Here is a 19,890-nt window from a genome sequence, read left to right as displayed (position 1 = left end):
CGCCCCGCCCCGTCGGCCCCGCCCGCCCCGAGAGCGCCCAGCCTCGGTGTGCGCACGCGCGGGCTCCCCGGCCGCGTCGGCCCACGCCGGCGTCCCGCGTGGGAAGGGAAACCGACGCCGCCTAGCGGTTTCTGCGCGTGCCCACTCGCGGACCCAGGGCGCAGACTGCGGGGTGGGCTCAGCAGCGCCTCCTCCTGGGCGGCGCAAGTACAAGCGGGCCCAGCGGGCCCGGGACCAGCAGATCCCACCCGCTCTGACGCGCTCCTGCTGTTGCGTTCAACCTTGCCATCCGACATTTCATTCAACCCTTGCTCATTTAATTTTTATTCAGCTAGACAGCCACCCAGCCGCTCATTTCCTTTAGGTCTTTTTCAAGCTTCGCCCTTTCGGGGAGGGTGGCCACAATCTCAAAAAAGTCAATCTCCTTCCCTCATGTTCCCTGTCTCCATTCTCTGCTCTCTCTCTCTCTCCTTAACACGCTGAATGTTTTACTATCTTTTCCTATCTACTCTCCTCCTCAAGTTAAAGATCTATAAGCACAGGGATCTTTGTCTTGTTCCCTAGTCTATTCCCAGAGCCTAGGATAGTGCCTGGCACATGATAAAGGTGACATAAATTATTTGTCAAATGCATTCACTCATTCTAAAATTATGAACACCTAATATTTATTTATTTATTTCTTCTGCACATATAGTATTATCAACACTTACTGGGCATATTGGTTATATTCCTTAAACCAACATATGATCCAGCAATTCCATTTCTAGAGTTTACCCAAGAAAAATGAAAGCATATGTCCACTTTAAGACCTGGACAAGAATATTCATAGCAGCTTTAATCCTAACAGCCAAAAATGGAAAGACACGAATGTTCATCAGAAGGTGAATGGACAAACAGTATATGTTGAACACAAACTTTCATGGAGTGCCTACTATGTTAAGGCCTGTGCTTGAGGAGCTTTTGATTCAGGAATGAAAAGGTAGATTGGGAGTAGATCATGGAAGGCTTGATAGACAAATGCTCAGGTGTTTGGGCCTTTTCCCTAATGCAATGGGGAACGGTTCAAAGTCATCTCTGAACGCTGTTCTCTTTTATACTTCCACATCTAGCCCCTAAGTCTGCCCAATGTCTCTCCCTGGCACTCCTTTCTGTTCAATGCTGTATTTCAGTCTATTTCAGAGCTCTTTCCCTTCTCTTCTCCAATCTGCTCCAAACACTGCAGTGGATTTAATAGACCTAAAATGCATCCAGACCCAATTAGACTCTGCAGTGCTGGTAACACTCTCTGGCTCCATATTTAAAATGGGAAATATGTAAAAAGCCGCTCCCGGTTGAAAGAGTGCCAGTTGGAGTAGGAAATTAGGAAAAACTGCAGAGTCCAATATACAAAATAAGTGATAAAACCAACTGAGCTGACCCCAAGTCTGAGGTCCTTTTTCCTTGCAAAGGGGTTCCATGTTTGGGCTGTCTTATGGATTAAGGAAAAAGATGCTCTGCAGCTAGTTTTTTTTTTTAATATATTTTTATTTATTTTTTACAGAGAGGAAGGGATAGGGATAGAGAGTTAGAAACATCGATGAGAGAGAAACATCGATCAGCTGCCTCCTGCACACCCCCCACTGGGGATGTGCCCGCAACCAAGGTACATGCCCTTGACCAGAATCGAACCTGGGACCCTTCAGTCTGCAGGCCGACGCTCTATCCACTGAGCCAAACCAGTCAGAGCATGCAGCTAGTTTTTTAAGAAATCAGCTTTGCTAATGAATAATTTACATATAATACAAAATTTAATATACAGTTTGATGAATTTTGTTCTTTACAGGTTGCGGCTATCTATATATATATATATATATATAAAAGCCTAAGCGACCGTCTGACCATCCAACTGGTCCCTATGACATGCAATGACCACCAGGGGGCAGACGCTCAATGTAGGAGCTGCTGAGCTGCGGTGACTTGGCAGCTGTGGTTCTCAGGTGATGCACCCAGGACCAGAGAGGAGGGAACCCGATTCCAGGGTGCATCACCTGAGAATCGCCCTTTCACAATTCGGGACCCCTCAGAGGATGTCAGAAAGCTGGTTTGGCCCGATCCCCGCAGTCCAGGCTAAAGGACCCCACCGGAGCACAAATCCATGCACCGGGCCTCTAGTTATGAATAAAATTGTTGTAAATAATCATATGCAGATTTTTTTATGGTTCTATGTTTTTCTTGCTAAAAGAATTGGGAGAATTTCTAGTTATAGAGTAACTGCATGTCGAACTTTATAAGATCAAACTGTTTTCTAAAGTGATTGACCTATTTTGGATTCCCCTCCCTCTTATCCCCACCAATGTATGAGAGGTCCAGTTGTTCTAGTATTTAGTATTGTCAGTCTTTTTCATTTTAGCCATTCCAGTGCATATCTGGAGATATCACATTGAGGTTTGAATTTGCATATTCCCATGACTAATGATACTGAGCATCTTTTCACGTTTATTGGGCCTTCATATATATTCTTGGGTAAAGTATCCATTGTAGATAGATTTTTGATTAAGTCATATCAGACGATTCTCAGGAGTCCCTAGGTAGCTGACATAGCAAGAACAGGTTAGGAATTTGTGTTTATTTTCTTTGGGAATGGTCCAAGGCCCAAGGAGTTCAAGAATTAACCCCCATGCCCTGGATATAACTGGATTTCAGGAGAATTAAGGGACATCCGAAATGATGCAAATTAGTTACTCTTTAAGCACAATGGTTCTTACAGGCGAAGGCAGTCAGAATATGAGATACAGAGGTACACATAGATAAAAATTGAGCACATGACTTCAGAGACGGTTTTGTACTCCCTTTCCCTTGTAACCTCTCTTGAGTGCAAATCAAGGCCGAGGTATAAGGAAGGAAGATGAATTTGTTGTCACCTTATCCTGGGGTGAGAAAGGTGGAAATGTTTCAAGTGTGAAAATTCCATTGAAAGCTCTTCATGCATTTTTCTCCATACCTGGGGAGTCTGATCATTTGAGAGAGCCACGTGGGACACAAACACCAAAACACCTGTATAAGGCATACAGGACCAAAACTATTGGTTGAGTTTCTGATCCTTTCTCCCTTCTCTCAGTTCAGCCAGCACTATTTACAGGGCGAGGGACACAGCAACAACCTATCTGTTCAAAGAACCTATCTGTCTTTCACTTTGTTTTCATCTCACCAGGCAGATTTACCAACGTCTCTTCCACCCTCCAAAATTTAGAGAGGCAATTTTAGAGGTCTCTGGTTGCCCTCAGCTCACTTCCCATCTGAACTCATCTGTTTTCTCTCTATGTTGTCTTCAAAAAGGAAACCAAAACCCAACCTCTTGTTTCCATCAACAATATGTACCACCAGATGAGCCTCAGGGACTTGGTTGTATCAGTGTTATTCAGTGTCTCAAGTAACCAGGCTCCTGGGGAGCCATTCTTGAAGCCCCCCTGAAAGTGGTTCCTCCTTTAGCTGAGCTCCTAGAGCACCTGACGTGTTCCTCAAACATGCTTGCAGTGGAGGAGAACGTAGGAGGTGAGTCCATGCCTTGAAAAGAGTTTAGATTGCATTCATCTTTTTTTCTCCTCTGAGTTATTTGATCGCAAATAATTTTAGCAATAATAATTTTAACTCCTTTCTGAAGCTGAACAACATGTTCAAAGTTGTAAACAGTGATGAAACTCAGCCTCACGGGTTCTTGCAGCTTACATAAGGCCAGGAAAAACAGATCCATGACTAAAGGGCTCTTTGGATAGATCTACTTTTGGTTAATCGTGAATATCACGATCACTCCCTCTCCCATCAGCTATTGCCTCACAATCAAATGCAGAGAAATGTCTAGACAATTGCAATTGTTTTAACTGAGTAAGGAGAAAAACAAAACAAAAAGCAAAAGGGAGAGATTGCCAGAGCCCTGCTCAAATCCAGGCTGTGGTACAGCCAAGGCTGTGCTGATCAAGCAAAACTCCCTAATCTGCACACAAAGGCCTCCAAGGTGAGTCAGCTGAAAGGGGCTAATCCCCAGGAGAGGCTGATCCCTAAATCTACAAAGGCCACATAGCCACACAACATGGAAAATGGAGCATAACAAAAGTTTAAAGCGATACTGTGTAGTGAGAGCTCACAGGAGGACAGGGGATGGTCTTGACTAAGAGATGGCCTCTGCCTCCTCTCCAGTTGTGGGTCATTTACGCAACTCAGCCTTGGACAAGGCCCAGATATTAGGATGATTCCAAGGATACAAATATTGAGTTGCCAGCTGGTTAAGGGCCCAGGTGTGGGGTAGGGCATGGAGGTGGGGTAACTAATACTTTAAGCAAGGCAACCAACTACAGTATTACTGATTCCATAATAGTCAATCAACCAACTGGTACAAAATTTATGTTACAGTAGATGCTGGGGTGAGGAAAGGAAAAGGTAGTGGGAGGAAACCACATTAGGCATATGGAAGCCTACCGCATGAGTCATTAAAAGAGAGAAAGCCTGTGAAAAGGTAAACTGATGCAAAGTCAAAATGCCAAGCGTGTGAAAGAAACGGGAGTGCGTGGTCCAAGGAAGGAATTTGAGCACCTTGTCCAAGTGACATAGAAAGCTACCGACAAATGAGATCTGGCATGGTTGAACCACTTAGCAATCGAAGAAGAGAAAGTCGACCAGAAAGACAGCAGGACAGAGGTTTCCGGAGAGAATGAGCTGAGTCTCATGGGATTGGAGCGGCCCTTAGGAAAATGAAGGGGGCCTAGAAGACATTTTCCAAGATGCTGTCCTTTGGTCAGGCACGTTGCTAGGCAGATATACAGTCAACACTGGATGAATTCTTCATTGGTTCTAGGAATCAGGGCATGGCTGTAATTTCAATCCTCGTTTTGTTGTATGTAAAATATACTCTTTTTCCAAAAGACTTAATTATTTCATCTTCCAAGATGAAGCACCAAGCATGACTTTTGTTAGTTATTTGCTTCAAAGTACTGGTCGCTGTTGTAAGTGACCTATTCCTGTTACCCGCCATCCCTGCTAGCTAACCACATGGAACTCCTCCGTTCACCTCAGTCTTCCTCATTGGAACTGGTGTCCCTGGGGGCAGGGACCACATCGTGCCCTGGTCACAGATGAAGCTACAGTGCTGGGTACAGAGCAGGAATGATGGACAGATGGATGGATGCGTGCATGCATGCATGGATGGACAGAGAGATGGACAGACAGGCAGGTGGACGATGGATGGATAGAGATGGATGGGGGATCAAGAAGCAGTTCATACAAAAGGAGCCTTTATTTGGGGTGAGTTGAGGGCCTCGCTAGTACAGGCTCTGGAGGGTATGAACGGACCTCTGCCAGCTGTTCTTCCAGCGCTGGGCCTCGTTCACCTGCACTGTGTTCTCGTCCTGGATCTTCTTCAACTCCTCTTCAAACAATGCTAAATATTTCTAGGAGTGAGGCAGCAGAAGGAGCAATGAGGAGGGGCTTCTGGACTCTGTGCTCTAGAGCAGTGGTCGGCAAACTCATTAGTCAACAGAGCCAAATATCAACAGTACAACGATTGAAATTTCTTTTGAGAGCCAAATTTTTTTAAACTTAAACTTCTTCTAATGCCACTTCTTCAAAATAGACTTGCCCAGGCCGTGGTATTTTGTGGAAGAGCACACTCAAGGGGCCAAAGAGCCGCATGTGGCTCGCGAGCCGCAGTTTGCCAACCACGGCTCTAGAGGAACACTGCGAACTGCTGGCAACTAGCTTTACCCACCCCAGGTACTGGCAACAGTTCCACCAGTCATTTCTCACGTATTTGTCCAACAACCAATCAGGCAGGTCTGATTGTTCTATAGATGGGGAAACTGAGGCTCCGACTGAGCCTTCCCTGGGATCACCCAGCTAGAAAGAGACTAAGCAGGGACTAGGACCCCAGTCTACCAGACTATGAACTCTGCACTTCTTGCTAACTGCTGCCCACACTATGGCCTCCCTGGGGTGAGGGGTCCTGGCTTCCTTGGGAGGTCGAGCCCTCTAGGCTTCAAGCCCTCCCTGAACTCAGCAGGCAGAGCTGCCCCCCTCTGCCTGGGGCTTGGCATGGTAGCTGGGTAAGGGCCGGTCCTGGGCACTGTAGGCTTTCCCAATACCAGGGTCAGCATATCTCTGGGCAGGAAAAGGTTTCTCTCCGGGCACCAGGACCAAAGGTCCACACATCTTCAGCGCTGAGAGATCCCACAGGTGGCATCTAGGTGTACCCTCTTCTTCAGACAGGCCCCATGGGTGTCGAACAGGCACTCGGTTTTAACCCTACCTCTGCCACTCTGTAGTGGCATATGGGGGGCACTCTCTTTAAGCCTCAGTGTCCTCATCAGTAACATGGGACAATTCTACCTTCCTCATGGGGATTTACAAGGATTTAATGAGATGCCTCATGTTGAGAACAGAAACTGTCAGCCGTTCCACCCACTGCTCCCAGGGCCTCCATGCCTCTGACGGACTCTGACCCCCTGCTCTGGAAAGCCTTCCTTCACCCCCCTAGTCTGGGTGGGGTGACCTCTGAGGAACTCCTGCAGCACTGGGCTCACGCCATCAGACTCACGCTATCGCTGGGACTGGACATGACTAGCGGCTCACGTCCTTGTGTCTGAGAACACCGACTGTCCTGAGCGTAGACATTGTGCTCTGGGGCACCCTCACGTGTGCCATCTGCTACATGGCCACATGTCAGGGCACTGTGATGGGAAGCTGTCTCCTTCCCCAGCCAGCCCAACTGGGCTGCTGTGCGTCCCTCGGGCACGCCAATCCCAACCCGCCTCTCCACTCACCAGGTAGACATCATCTCGGGCTTCCACAGTTGCCAGGTGGCCCAGGGTTGTTTTGAAGGTGGTGATTGATGGTGTTTTCCGGAGGAGAATCTTGTTTTGGATGGTGACTTCGGTGGGTTTGATTCCAGGCCACTTCCTACAAACAAACATGCATGTAAAAGCCCCACAGGCTTGGCTTCACCATTTAGGGACACACCCACTAACCCTGGTGGGAAGATTAGCATTTCTTTAAATGTCTTAATTAAAAGAAAACCCCTTCTGATCATTTAATGTTAAGCTTCTTCAAGCTCCTTTTTTGTATTTTTATCCGTGTGAAAAGTTTAAATCCATGTGAATAGACAACCCTGGGCTCGGCCTGGGCGGAGGAATGGCACACCTCCCCTTGTTCGCTATTTCTGGGCCATAGTTTACTCATCAGCCAGGTGGCAGTCACAGGCTCCTGCTCCATTTTTCCTATTGTGCTGTAAAAGCTGCGGCTAAGAACAAAGCTGGGCAAATCACTCCTTACTTCTTCCAGAGTCACATTCTTGGGGCACAGGAACGAGCACTTCGACAGCTCTTGTTACACATTCTCAGTGCCACCAGCAACCCTAGAATTTGCCTCACAGTGGGAAAGGCCTCCTTTTCTTTGTGGGCCCCTTTGTGGATCCTAACAGCCGCTGAGTTCTCAGTATGTGCCAGGGGCACTCCAATCTCATTTAACTTTCTCTTCATAATACCATATAAGGTAGGCTGCCATGCCCATTTCACAGATGAGGAAACTGAGGCATAGAGCATAGTGTTATTCCATAGCACTGCCCCCAGCAGATACAGCCATTCTTGGTATACCTCCTCTTCTTGGCTCTCACCTGCTGCCCCGTTCAATCAGAGGCTTCTCACTCTCTTCCTCCAGGGCTAGCCCAGCAAGTTTCCTCCGAATGAGAATTGATGTTTTCTGTTTAGGGGGCTCCATCTCTGGCAGGCAAGAGACACGTTACTGACCGTGGCCTTACCCACAGCCTGAGATCAAGGGGCCCACCCTCTGGCCTTAGAGAAATGAGGGCCTCCCTCCCCTTCTCCCCATTTGGAGTCTCCCATGGGAGGCAGAGCTCCTCCCACAGAAAAACTGACTGCACCAGATATGTAGGCTGTATTCTTTATTTTTAAAAAGAGATTTTTAATTGATTCTGAGAGAGAGAGGAAGGGTCAGGGAGAGAGAGAAAAACATCAATGTGAGAGTGAAGCATGGATTGGCTGCCTGCTCTACACGCCCCTCCCCCACAACCTGGGATCAAGCCCACAACCCAGGAATTTGCCCTGACCGGGAACCAATCCAGCAACCTTTTGGTACCCTGGCTGATGCCCAACCAACTGAGCCACACTAGCCAGAGCTGTAGGCTGCATTCTTAACTTTCTTTGTAATTCATATTGAATTTATTGTTTTGCTATCATCAATATTTACTGTCTTCATAATAAAAAAACCTTAATAAGAATAATATATTTCAATTACTTAATAGATTAGTGATAAATGAATAACACTTAAGATGTGATTTGAGTCTTTCTATAGCTATAAAAGTAATATGCACATTATAAAAAATTTAAACATCCCTAACCTGGGAAAAAAAAAAGATTTTAGAAGTCTCTGGTAATTCCAGCCACCAGAGGGGATCATTGTCAACAGTCTGGTACTGTCTCCCAGGCTCTGTCTCTCATTCTCTTTCTCTCTCACATGAATTCGTTTACATCTATATATATCGTGTGTGTGGTTTTTGAATAGGATCATAGAAAAGTACTCACTGTCAACTTGGTTTTCACATAACAGTATTTCTTCCTGCCTTTCCATGTTAGCACATATAGACCATTAAACACTCTTTAGTAGCTGAACAGCAGTCATTGTACATTTCAGCCATAATTTGTGTCTCCAATCCCTTCTAACTAGATGTTAGTATTGTTCCCAGTTCTTTGCAATGTCAGTGTGGTGATGACTATGCTTTAAAATATACCCTTGAAAAACTGTGCAAGTATTTCTGTTGGATAAATTCCCAGGGTAACAACTGCCAGGTCAAAATTAAGAATTTTGACAGGTAAAAGGAAAAGAAAAAAGAATTTTGATAGGTACTGACTGAGGGTTGTCCAAGAGAGTGGTATCAGTGTTACACTTCTCCCAGGGTCTCTGTGGCACTTGGGCTTCCTCACATTCTCACCAAACGTAAAAGCCTTCCAAGGCTGTTGGTGAAAACGGATATATTCATAATGTTCATATTTGTATTTTTCGTCAACAGTAAAGTCAAGCATTTCTTACATTTACTGGCCATGTGAATTACTTCTCTCTTGAATTGCATGTGTTTGTCTTTTGTCTCTTTTTACAAATTTGACCTGGTAGAGTTCTTTGTACCACAGAGATATTGGGCCTTTCTCTGACTTTTAGATATTAGGAATATTTTTCCAGTTTGTGGTTTGTCTTTCCATCTTTCAACAGTTTCCCTTTTGTTTTTTTTGTGTGTGTGCTTTTGGCCACAGAGAAGTGGCAGCCATTTCCATTATGTATGTACTAGAGGCCCGATGCACGAAGATTCGTGCAAGAACGGGCCTTCCTTCCCCTGGCTGCTGGCACCACCTTCACTCCGGCCAGAGCCACCTTTTCGCTCCGACCTGGAGCTGCCTTTCTACCTGCCCATGCTGCCCAGAGGACTTGAGCAGCTGGGGCGGTGTGGAACGCCTGTGTCACTGCATGGTGACAACGCAAGCATCCTGCCCTGCCCCTGGCCGCTTGGTGCCTGCGTATGCAAATAACCCACCATCTTTGTTGGGTTAATTTGCATACTCACTCCTGATTGGCTGGTGGGCGTCACAAAGGTATGGTCAATTTGCATATTACTCTTTTATTAGTGTAGATATTTTATATATATATATATATATATATATATATATATATATATATATATATATATATATAGTCAGAGAAGAAAGGAGAGGGAGAGAGATAAAAACATCAATGATAAGAGAGAATCATTGATTGGCTGCCTCCTGCACCCCCCTTATTGGAGATCAAGTCCACAACCCAGTCATGTGCCCTGACCGGGAATCAAACTGTGACCTCTTGGTTCATAGGTCAATGCCCAACCACTGAGCCATGCCAGCCGGGCTTAGCCATTTCCTTTATGGTTTCTAGCTATTATCTCATAGTTAGGAAAGCTGTCCCCACTCCAAAATTATGAAAATATTTACTAGTAGAGTTTCATTTTCTACATGTAATAGTTGACCCATTTGGGATTTGTTATTTAATTAAAAAAGAAAGTTATTTCTCATGAAAACAAAGAAAAATTCATCAGTCTCCTTGGTGGAGAATCTGTTTTCATTCTGGTGGAGTTGGGGAAAGGCAGAAATCCTCCATGGCCCATCAGCTTGTGCCTCGCCAGTCCCCTGGGGCCAGGACACAGGGCCGTAGAGCCACTTACTTGCAACCTGGATATCATCGATGATGACCACTTCATCCAACTGCAGCAGGAACTTCTCGGTGAAGCTGGCCAAGCTGGTTATGAATAACCGGCCGCACTTCCTGATACATTCCTGGAGGAAACACAGGGAGCCCAGTTGGTAGCAGAGTACCTTGCCTCCAATAGCAGGCTGAGGGGGGATTTGGGGACCCAGCGGGTAACAAGACAAAGCCACCACGTGTCAATTGTATCTGAGGTAACTGACATTTGGTCCTCAGCCAAGAGACCTCTCCTAAGAGGTGACTTGGCTTGAAGGTAGGAAATGATTCCGAAATGGCCAAGGGACAATTCACCAAAGGAGAAATAAAACTAGGCATGGACTGTGGAAAAAAAGTTCTCATTAATATTTTTGTAAATAATTAATTTAGAAATTAAAACATACAAGTTACAAACAGCCAACAATGACCATCTCCACCTGTAAAACCTGCCCACTTTTATCTCCTGACGTGGCCGGGTGTCAGCACAAAGCTGTGCTCCACGCTGGTGGTGGGCTGTCAGTTGGGGTCATCTCTCAGAAGGGCAGTGCAGCTCAGCCCTGGACTTGGGAATTGATGGCACCACTGACCTCCAGCTTCTCCTTGGTGGTCATAATCATGGTGTCCAATTCTTTCTGTCTTTTCTCTTCCATTAAACATAGAGACTCCATTTTTTTTGAATGTATAGGGTGTCCAAGATTTGGATGAAGACTCTGGGCATTTTCATCCTTCAATTTAAAAAATCCAGAAATCAGCAGGAATTTCAACCACGCTGTCTTGAGGTCAGGACCAAATAGTCACTGGCCTATGTCCTCTGTCAATTATGGCACTGGCCAAACTGATGTGTGTTCTGACCAGGGTGTGTGAAGGGCCATGGGTGGGCAGAAAAGGCAAGATAGGGGCCTGGCTGGAGCGGACTCTGAGGGGAGGGAGAGGGCAAGCTGAGCATTTGTCCAGCACAATTCAGACTTTGGTTCAATGAAATCAACAACTTGTGGCTATGAGACCAGGGAGACAAGCATTGTTGATCTCAATGACAATGGCCCCACAGAGCCCAGCTGACTCACCCATTAAATTCAACAAGGAGTTTACTGAATGACTTCACTGAAGAAGTCATCCGTTCCACTCTCATTCCCCCAATGCCTTGTGTCCCTCAGTTCCCATCCAACAATCACCTTCCCTGGGACTCAGTTCTTCCTATACCTTGCATTCATTTCTGCTCTCCCGGGGCCCTGAACCTGGAGAGGAAGAGCAGGTCCTGGAGCCCTCACCTTCCTTTTCTCAAGTTGCTTGTGATAATTCAAGAACTGTTCCCGGATCTCTTTGGTGGAGGTGCAAAGTTTCTGCCAGTTGTTCTCCTTGAAATTTTCCATCACCAGCCAACACACCTGGGGCAGCAGCTCTTCAAATCTCCTCATCTGGGCGCGTAATTCTGTAGACATTGGGGGGGAGACCAGGGGAGAGGATAGAACAGAGCCCAGTTGCTGAGGTGATCTCTCCAGCAAAGGCCCAAAGCAGTTTCCCAAAGAGAAAGACTTGGTCTTCAATGTGGTAATACCTATTTCATCAAAGGGGTCATGTGGTCAAACTAGGACAGAAAAAACTACTATAGTATAAAAGTTCCAAAGACTTCTCTTCTAAACTCTGCAGGACTTTTCAGCTCATTTAAAGTAACCTTGTATCTTCAAGCATTGTCTCATCCATTACCTCGTTAAATCTTGTCTTGACTCTAGTCTCCTTCCTCTCCTTTTGGACTCTTTCCTCCATATCTCTTCACCTTTCTTCCCAAATTTCATCTGTTTTTCTGTGTTGCATTTTGGATATTTTCATTGTATCTATGTTCCAGTTCACTAATTTCACCTCCACCAATGAATAATATGGTTGTAGAGCCATTTATAATTTTTAAGTTTCAACTATTTATTTTTCAAATATAGGAGTTCTATTTGGTTCTCTTTCATTTCTACTTGGCCATATTAATAATCTCTTGCTCCTTACTCATTTTTCCAATTTCATCTTTTATTTGACTCTAAAAAATACATTCTTTTATATTTTCTGTTTGATATGTTCAATATATATATAAAGTCCTTACTGGCCTCATCCTGCTGCCTACCTCATGCTCAAGATACCTTTTTTCCGTGTGTGTGTGTGTGTGTGTGTGTGTGTGTGTGTGTGTGTGTTGTTTGTTTATTTTTCTGGGCTTTTGATTTTGGGGAATCCTTGGAGGCCTGAATTGAAGGTGGATTTTACTAAAGAAGATTTGTAGTGTCTCTATTAAACAAGCTTCTGACACAACTAACTCAAGATCATTTTAAGTGAAAGTGTCAGTGAGAGGCCTTTTGGATGCTCCACAGAAAGTTAAATTCAGGTTTATCTCAGTATGACTTCAAGTTTAAAACCACATTGGGGCTGGCTTATAGGTGTGGATTCTCATTCGAGTTTTTCTTCTTCTTTACCCAGCACCAAGGTTTTTAATAAGACAGTTTTGGTTGTAGGAGTGGAAGGGGTGGTTTTTGTCTCATTCACCTTACTCTGTAGGTAGAGTCCCAGTTTTGTGTGTCCTTTTGGACTTTCCACCTTGGGAGGTCTAGGCTTCGTCTCCGGTTCCCAATGCCCCGAAGGCCATGAAAACAGAGGCTTCAATTCACCTGGGAGTCAGCAAAGTCCTTAGGGCAATAGCCAAAATTACTGCTCAATTCATCTCTCAGCATTCCTATTTTATTTATGTGTGGGGCCTGTGTGTTCCTTGCTTCTCAGTTAGCTCGATGCATTTAAAAGATTTCATCACAAACATATTATATCCAGCATTTTCACTGGGAGAGTTGGTCAGATACCTGGACTCCCAAACTGTAAGAAATGGAAGTGAACATTTACTTTGCACTGAGAATCTTCCAGAGACGCACATAATCGGCAGCATTTCCCAAGCCCATTCGACCATGGGACCTTCATTTTTCGGAAGAGCATGTAGAACGGGACCCCACAGAGTTCGTCTGGGGAAATCCTGAGCTAGAGAAATGAGATGCTGCCTGTAGTTTCTCTTCCAGTCATTGCACAACCACAGTAATGAGAGCCACGGCAGACTGTTTTCCCCTGTACAGTATATGGCAAGACTGTGCGAGGGGTTTAATCTTCAAAAAAGCCTTGCATCGTGGGTTTTGTCTTTTATCTCCAGGTTACAGACAAGGAAACTGAGGCTCACAGAGGCAAGGTGGCTGGGTCAAGGTCATACAGCTGGAATATGGCAGTGCTAGATCTTGATCACAGGTCTGACCATCCCCTAATCCTCTCCCTCTTCTATCCATGCTGCCTCTCCACCAACACAGCAGGCCTATAATGGGTCATCAGGTTCCCTGACTTACAAAAGAAATAATTAGGACTTACGACTGCATAAAACACACAAGGCTATGATGAAGATGCAGAGGTACTTGGAGAAATGGACAAAAGGGGGGTAATGGTCATGTTTTCACAACTCCTTTAAGTCATAATAATAAATGTAAATGGCAAGATGTATCTACCTGCCTATTTCCATGTCCCTGTTCTCCAGGAGGCAGTGTCTACTGAGTTTAGCCCAGTCCAGCCCAGGCCAGGCATGCAGTAAGCACTGTGGAAGGATTCTTCAAATGATTAAACACAGAGTCACCATACGACCCAGCAATCCCATTCCTAGTCATACACCCCAGAGAAAGGAATACATATGTCCGCACAAAATCATGCACATCAATGTCCACAGCAGCATTATTCACAATAGCCAAAACGTAGAAACAATCAAATACCCATAAATGAATGAATAGATAAACAAAATGTAGTACATGCAGACAATGGACTATGATTCAAAGGAATGAAGTGCTGATACACACGATAACATGGATGAACTTTTAGCACATTGTGCAAAATGAAAGGACCCAGTCGCAAAAGACCACATACGACATGATTCCATTCATATGAAAGTTAAGAACAGGAAACAGAGACAGAAAGTAGATTAGTGGTTGTCTTAGGGCTGGGAAAGTGATGAGGGCCGGGGGGTTCTAAACCTGACAGGGGTGATGGTTGCACAACTCCCACTAGATCCATTAAATTGTACACTTCAAATGATGAGTTATATGTAGGTGAATATCTCAGTGAAGCTGTCAAAAATACCTGTGTGATGACCAAATCACCATACATCTCAAAAAAGGGGGCATTTGGGGAGGAGGCATTGTTATTTCCCCCAGCTAAATCTGATCAAGGTTTTTACCTAGTTCTAAGACGTCAACTTTTCATGGAGAGGCTCCTCTGACTCACCTGGTGACCTCCAGGTCAGAAGGTAACATCCAGACCCTGAGACCCAGGTCTAGTTCAGTCAGTGGCTTCGTGCCACACCGGGGCCCGCCTGCTGGCCGCCCTCACCCACCTATGAGGCAGGAGTTGTGGTACTCGTCCGTCTGGCTCTGGTACTCCAGGATCTTCTTGCAGATGTTCTCCGTACACTGCTCCAAGGTATCAGACATGCAGTCGGGCCTGGTGACTGAGCGCTTCTCCCTGCGGTAGAACTCCTGCAAGAGGAGGTTGATGGTGTGGGTGAGGACCCTCACCATGGGACTCTGGTCCACGATCCTGGCATCCTCCGCCCTGCTCTCAACACCACCTAGCCTTCTCTCCCGCTGTCCCCTGTGCCGGTGACCGTCTTTCTGTTTGTCTGTCCTTTTCACCAATGCTGGTGTCACAGGGCTATGCAAGGTACTAGAGAGGGAGTGGCACAATTCTATTTATCCTTCAAGGCCAATATGGAATCTCTTTTCAATGACAGGGCTGAGAGCTTACGAGGAAGCGCCAAGCTGGTTACGAGGCTGTGGGCCACTAATAAGGATGATCCGAAGCCCCTTCTCTGAAGGACTCACAGCTCAGCGGGAGGCAGACAGGAAAACGCACAGACACTCCTGTGTGGAGTGTGTGCTGAAACAGGTACCAAGCTGTTCCTATTGGAGGACCCCCTGTTGACACGTCCCACCTGTCTCACTCTGGTGCCATCATGTCTGTCACCCTTCTGCTGGGCACTGGCCTCAGGGACAGAGATGTGTTTGTTCCTCTGGGCAGACCCAGTACCTGAATACAGTTAGTGTCCAAGAAATGTTTAGGTCTGAATAAATGGCTGAATGAATGAGGTTTCGCTGGGTAGCCAGGGTCATGGGGGCTGGAATCCCGCTTCCTCAGTTTCACCCACAAGGCCGTTATCAGCAGAAGGCAGAAGGCAGAAGCGGCTGGGGCATGTGGCCAGTGGCTGGCAGAGGGGCAGGCAGAGGCCTGTGGGCTACAGCCCTCACCTCTACGACATTCATCAGATGCTCATTGTTATCCCAGAGGAGGGTCAGGATGACCCCTTTAAAATCCCTGCAACAAACATGAGATGGATTCCTCAGCTGAGTCAGGGTTAGCGCCCCTAGATGGACACAACAGGTTAAAATGTAGTTAAAGGAAAAGGCGTTGTCACTTACTCGGCCTGAATAGGTGGCTTGTCCCAGAGCACCTGTAACCGCCTGTCTATTCTGTTGGGCTTGGTAAACCGTGTGACACTGTGGGACAAAGGTGGGTCAGTGCTCTGGAGGCTGGGGACAGACAGGCATATCTGAGCCTGCGGGAGCCCCACCCGAGTTGTTAGAGGCATTAGACCTCCCTGTAGGCTACCTGATTCCCACGTTTGGGGCTGAATCCTTCAAAATGCCTCTCTACTCCTCAACAGTTCTGGGGACACCTTACCGTAGAAATGAAGCCCTACCGCTGAATCCCACCCAAGGCCACTGAGAAGGGAGAAGGGAGCGAGGTGCTCGGCCTACAAATTTGTATCCTTGCTACCCTGTGTGAGCCCCCAAAGAAAAATGGGTTGAGCCACATATAGGGTTGCAAGGTTTTCAAACAAAAAAATAACGCCCCCATTTAAACTTGACTTTCATATAAGCAATGAATAATTTTTTAGTGTATTTCTCATGCTATATTTGGGACATACTTACACTAAAAATATTACATGTTTTTCTGAAATTCAAATTTAACTGGGCATCCTGAATTTTCATCAGGCAGCCCCAGCAACATGGATTTCATTTTGTAGCCTAAACAAAAATGTCTGTAATAATCGGCCCCCAAATGACCAGGAATTGGTTAATAAGTGACAGCTTTCCAAAGTTTTGTCCTTGTTTTCAACTTAAAACCAAACAGAGAAAACGAAACATGCTCCCCTAACCAATCATATGGGTACCCAGCTGCTGGCCTGCCTCCCACTTCCCATGCCAACAGCCTCCAATCAGGTACACCCAAAGCCCTCCCCCTTCTCCACTATAAAGCTTTCCCACTCCTCTGCCTGCCTTTGAGTCTCAGCTAAAATGTAAGTGATGTGGCCGACTCCCTTGCTGTCACAAGCTCTGAGTAAATAGCCTTTGCTTTTCTCATTTGGTTGATCTTTGTTTATTTCTGCATTGCAGATGGCCTGAGTGTTTAAAAAGACCTTCTGGAGGTATGCAAAGCCACAGGTTTCCTCACCACTACTTCCTCAAAACCAGGAATTAAACCACATCAATGAGGGCTCACAGAAGACCAAGAAAGTTTGTGGCCTGCTATCCACCTTCTGTAAAAGCCATGTTGGGTGTTAGCCAGAGCTCATGCTCACTGAGTCTAATCACTCCAACAGGGCATAGTGGGCAGAGCACATGGTTGGAAGGCAGAGGCCCAGACTCCTCCTAAGGTTCTGTGATGTCACCCAAAGAAAGCCATCTCCAGGGTCCATCTTTCTGTTCAGTATGATGTGCGTGGGAAGGCAGAGGGCTTGGATCCACCAGCAATCACTTTGGGCACCACTGAATTCTCAGATAGGCTCTCTAAGAGGGAATGAGTGCAGATATGACCTAAACCAGCATCAGAGCGGAACCCTCACTGTGTCCCTTGGAGTCTTGAAGTTGTGGGCACAAGCAGTACATCCTGATGACAGACTCTGGTAAAGTAACAGGGTAGTCTCTGGCCTCCATTGAAGGAGACAGGGTAGGGGTCTGGGAAGGGGAGATCTTGGGCAGCCCAGCATCCCTACCTCCCTACTGAGGTGGCATTGGCACTGGACAAGGTCTTTGCAGAGTGTTCTCCCTGGTTCCGGTGTCGCTTCAAGCCTTTGGGTGACAATCGCCCAGGACAAGAACAGAGGACCCCAGGTGAGTATGGACCAGGTGGCACCATGGCTTCCCCGCTGCCAGTGCCCTGCGACTCACAGGCCTGCTTGCCTTTACCTGTCTGCGATCGAGTTTTATCACTTGGGGAAACTGTGAATCTTGAGTCCTGAAGTCTGAAACCAAAGGAAAGGATGTGAGGTTTCCCCAGTGACCATGAGCACAGCTCATGCCAGCCACTGGGCACCACCCCAGTTAGCACACAACACATGACGTCATCCTATCATGAGCCCCATTTTAGAGGAGCAAACGGAGGCTCTGAGAGGAGAGGTCCCTTGCTTAGTAAGATCACAGGCTTTCAGGGGTGGGCTCACATGGGGACCCAGTGTGTGGGACTCCAAAGCCAGTTCCTGAAGGCTCAGGGCATGGGCCACGGTGGCAGGGCCCTGTAGTGCACCCCAGGGCCACTCACTGCAGGATCTTCTTGACCACATCGATAGCCGGGTCTTCAATCATGGGCTTTCCCATGCGGCTTGGCTGGGCAAAGGACTCGGGGGTGACCACATCTACCTTGGCCTCCTCTTCAAGGACTTCTGAAGACACCAGGATGTCACTGTCCTTGTCCAAGTCAGTCAAGGTGGTGCTCTGCAGGCCAGAGAGAAAGGCCCGAGCATGTGGGCTCAGCCTAGGTGCCAGGCAGGCAGACAGGCTGGGTTCACATTCCAGCACCACTTTGCTCAGGTGCTGCAGCTGGAGGCCAGCTGACTGACCAGGTTGAGCCTCAATTTTCCCTTCTATAAAACAGTAATGGTCTCATCTCTTTTAGAGTGCCACTCACTCATTCATGCATGCATGCCAACTTTCAGACATGTTTCCTGAGTGCCTGCTCTCTTCAAGGCTCTGCCTGGGTCCCTGGACATGGTGTGAAGAGGCCACATGGACCCTTGTCCTCATGGACCTTACAGTCTAGTCAGAGAGACAGACATTTAATACGTATCAAGTAAATGTTTGGTCACAATGGGGACCAGTACTGTAAAGGAAAAGTTCCAGTGCCTCTATGAGACTGGGGGTCATGGGCCTGTAAGGCTGGCCTGTGGGTGTTCCCAGGCAATGTTTTTAACTAAGAGATGAATGCATGGATGAGTGAGTAACCAACTCCCCCTGCAGGTGGGCCTTAGAGAAAGGGTCAGAGTGGTGGCTCACAATGAGAGTTTAGTTAGACTGTTCCCTCCTTTATTCTGAGCCATGACACTGCAGTGGACTGTAAGAGGGAAGGCCCCAACTGGACTTCTAAGCCTGTCAGGTGCAGTAGTGCTGGTGCGATGAAGGCTTAGTGTTGATGGTATGGCAGGAAGAGCCTCCCCATAGAAGGAAAGGCTGGTTCAAAACGTGGCAGTGAGAGGCAGGGTCTGAGGGTAACTAGAGCAGAACGTGAGGAGTGTCCATTTATGCTGCCAGAGGCTGCTGTATAAGTCTGATGAAAGTGACATCTTGGGGGGAGGGCAAAGTGGCATCTTGGGGATACCAGAAAAAAGAAGAGGCCTTGGAGGGTGGACTGACGGCACACGTTGCTGCATAGGTCTGATTTTACCCAGAGGGCAGGGGAGTGACAATCCGAATGGCCTTTTCTAGCGTTCGGTCTGGCAGCAGCTCAGGAAACGGGTCATGGAAGGAAGTGAGAAGCTAAAGACAGCCAGGGGCGCAAGAGACCAGGGGATTTGGATTAGGTGGTAGTGGGGGTAGAGAGAAGCTGGTGGCTGCTCATGGGTATGGGTGGGAAGGAAGAGGCTGAAAAGTGAGGCTTCCCTGAGAGCTGGTGGGTGCAGTGAGCTGAGAGGAGAGGAGGTGGTATCAAGAGGTGAGGGATCCTCTAAGGAACCAGTGCAGGGAAGTGGCCCATCTTGGATTTGAACTCAGATCTGACTGCACAGCCTGTGGCCTTTCCAAAGCACCCCATAGGTCTAATGTCTAGCAGGGGCCTGGGAACTCCCTCTTCCCTTGGGCTTTGCTGAGCCCTGCATCCTCCAATAGCTCACCCCCGCCTCCCCACCACCCCATTCCACGCCTTACAGCAAACACCACTTGAGTTATAGATGCTTGCTTCCGCTTGCAGTTGAGGTATTGGATCCTCTGGCTCAGTTTTTCTTTCCAAGTTTGTATGAAGCCATGGAGGTCTTCGGTGACCACTACCTAGTGAGAACATGGGAGAAGAAAGCCTCAGGAAGCAGGCTGCAGGAGGGTGGGCTGGTTCCATCTGAATCTCAGGAATGGGAGCTGGCTGGTGAGAATGCATGCCTCTTGGTTGGATGGAGGCCCCTCAGTGGCAGGAAGGGCTCTGGGGAAGTGGCTGACTCTCCAGGCTGCTGCACTGGGACAGCAGATCCTTCAGTGGATAGGGAATCAGAGTTCCATTACTGGGTCTACAGATTTGTTGTAGGCAAATGATTTAAATACACATGACTCGGTCTCCCCATCTGTATGCTGGGGACAAAGAATGCTTCCCTAGGATTTCTCCTAGATCTAACACTCTTTA

The 19,890-nt window shown here is 47.0% G+C and overlaps 1 protein-coding gene across 1 annotated transcript in view; it reads right to left on the bottom strand.

The window, feature by feature from the left end:
- Positions 1-5,291: 5,291 nt before the first annotated feature.
- CCDC180 (coiled-coil domain containing 180) overlaps positions 5,292-19,890 on the bottom strand; it is a gene marked incomplete at its 3' end in the record, with an annotated part of 47,073 nt that continues 32,474 nt past the window's right edge. The window contains exons 26-38 of the mRNA XM_080668314.1: positions 19,428-19,547; positions 17,830-18,002; positions 17,478-17,533; positions 17,285-17,360; positions 15,708-15,785; positions 15,537-15,603; positions 14,627-14,768; positions 11,511-11,671; positions 10,830-10,967; positions 10,226-10,337; positions 7,637-7,742; positions 6,789-6,924; positions 5,292-5,420 (exon numbers count right to left, since the gene is read on the bottom strand). Of these exons, the coding sequence (XP_080524440.1) occupies positions 5,292-5,420; positions 6,789-6,924; positions 7,637-7,742; positions 10,226-10,337; positions 10,830-10,967; positions 11,511-11,671; positions 14,627-14,768; positions 15,537-15,603; positions 15,708-15,785; positions 17,285-17,360; positions 17,478-17,533; positions 17,830-18,002; positions 19,428-19,547 (1,494 nt within the window). The remainder of the gene's footprint in view (positions 5,421-6,788; positions 6,925-7,636; positions 7,743-10,225; positions 10,338-10,829; positions 10,968-11,510; positions 11,672-14,626; positions 14,769-15,536; positions 15,604-15,707; positions 15,786-17,284; positions 17,361-17,477; positions 17,534-17,829; positions 18,003-19,427; positions 19,548-19,890) is intronic.

The sequence above is a fragment of the Plecotus auritus genome, assembly GCF_963455305.1.
Source record: "Plecotus auritus genome assembly, chromosome: 5".
NCBI classification, from domain to species: Eukaryota; Metazoa; Chordata; class Mammalia; order Chiroptera; family Vespertilionidae; genus Plecotus; species Plecotus auritus.
The sequence above is the reverse complement of the archived record's forward strand: the minus strand, read 5'-3'. Positions and strand labels throughout refer to the sequence as shown.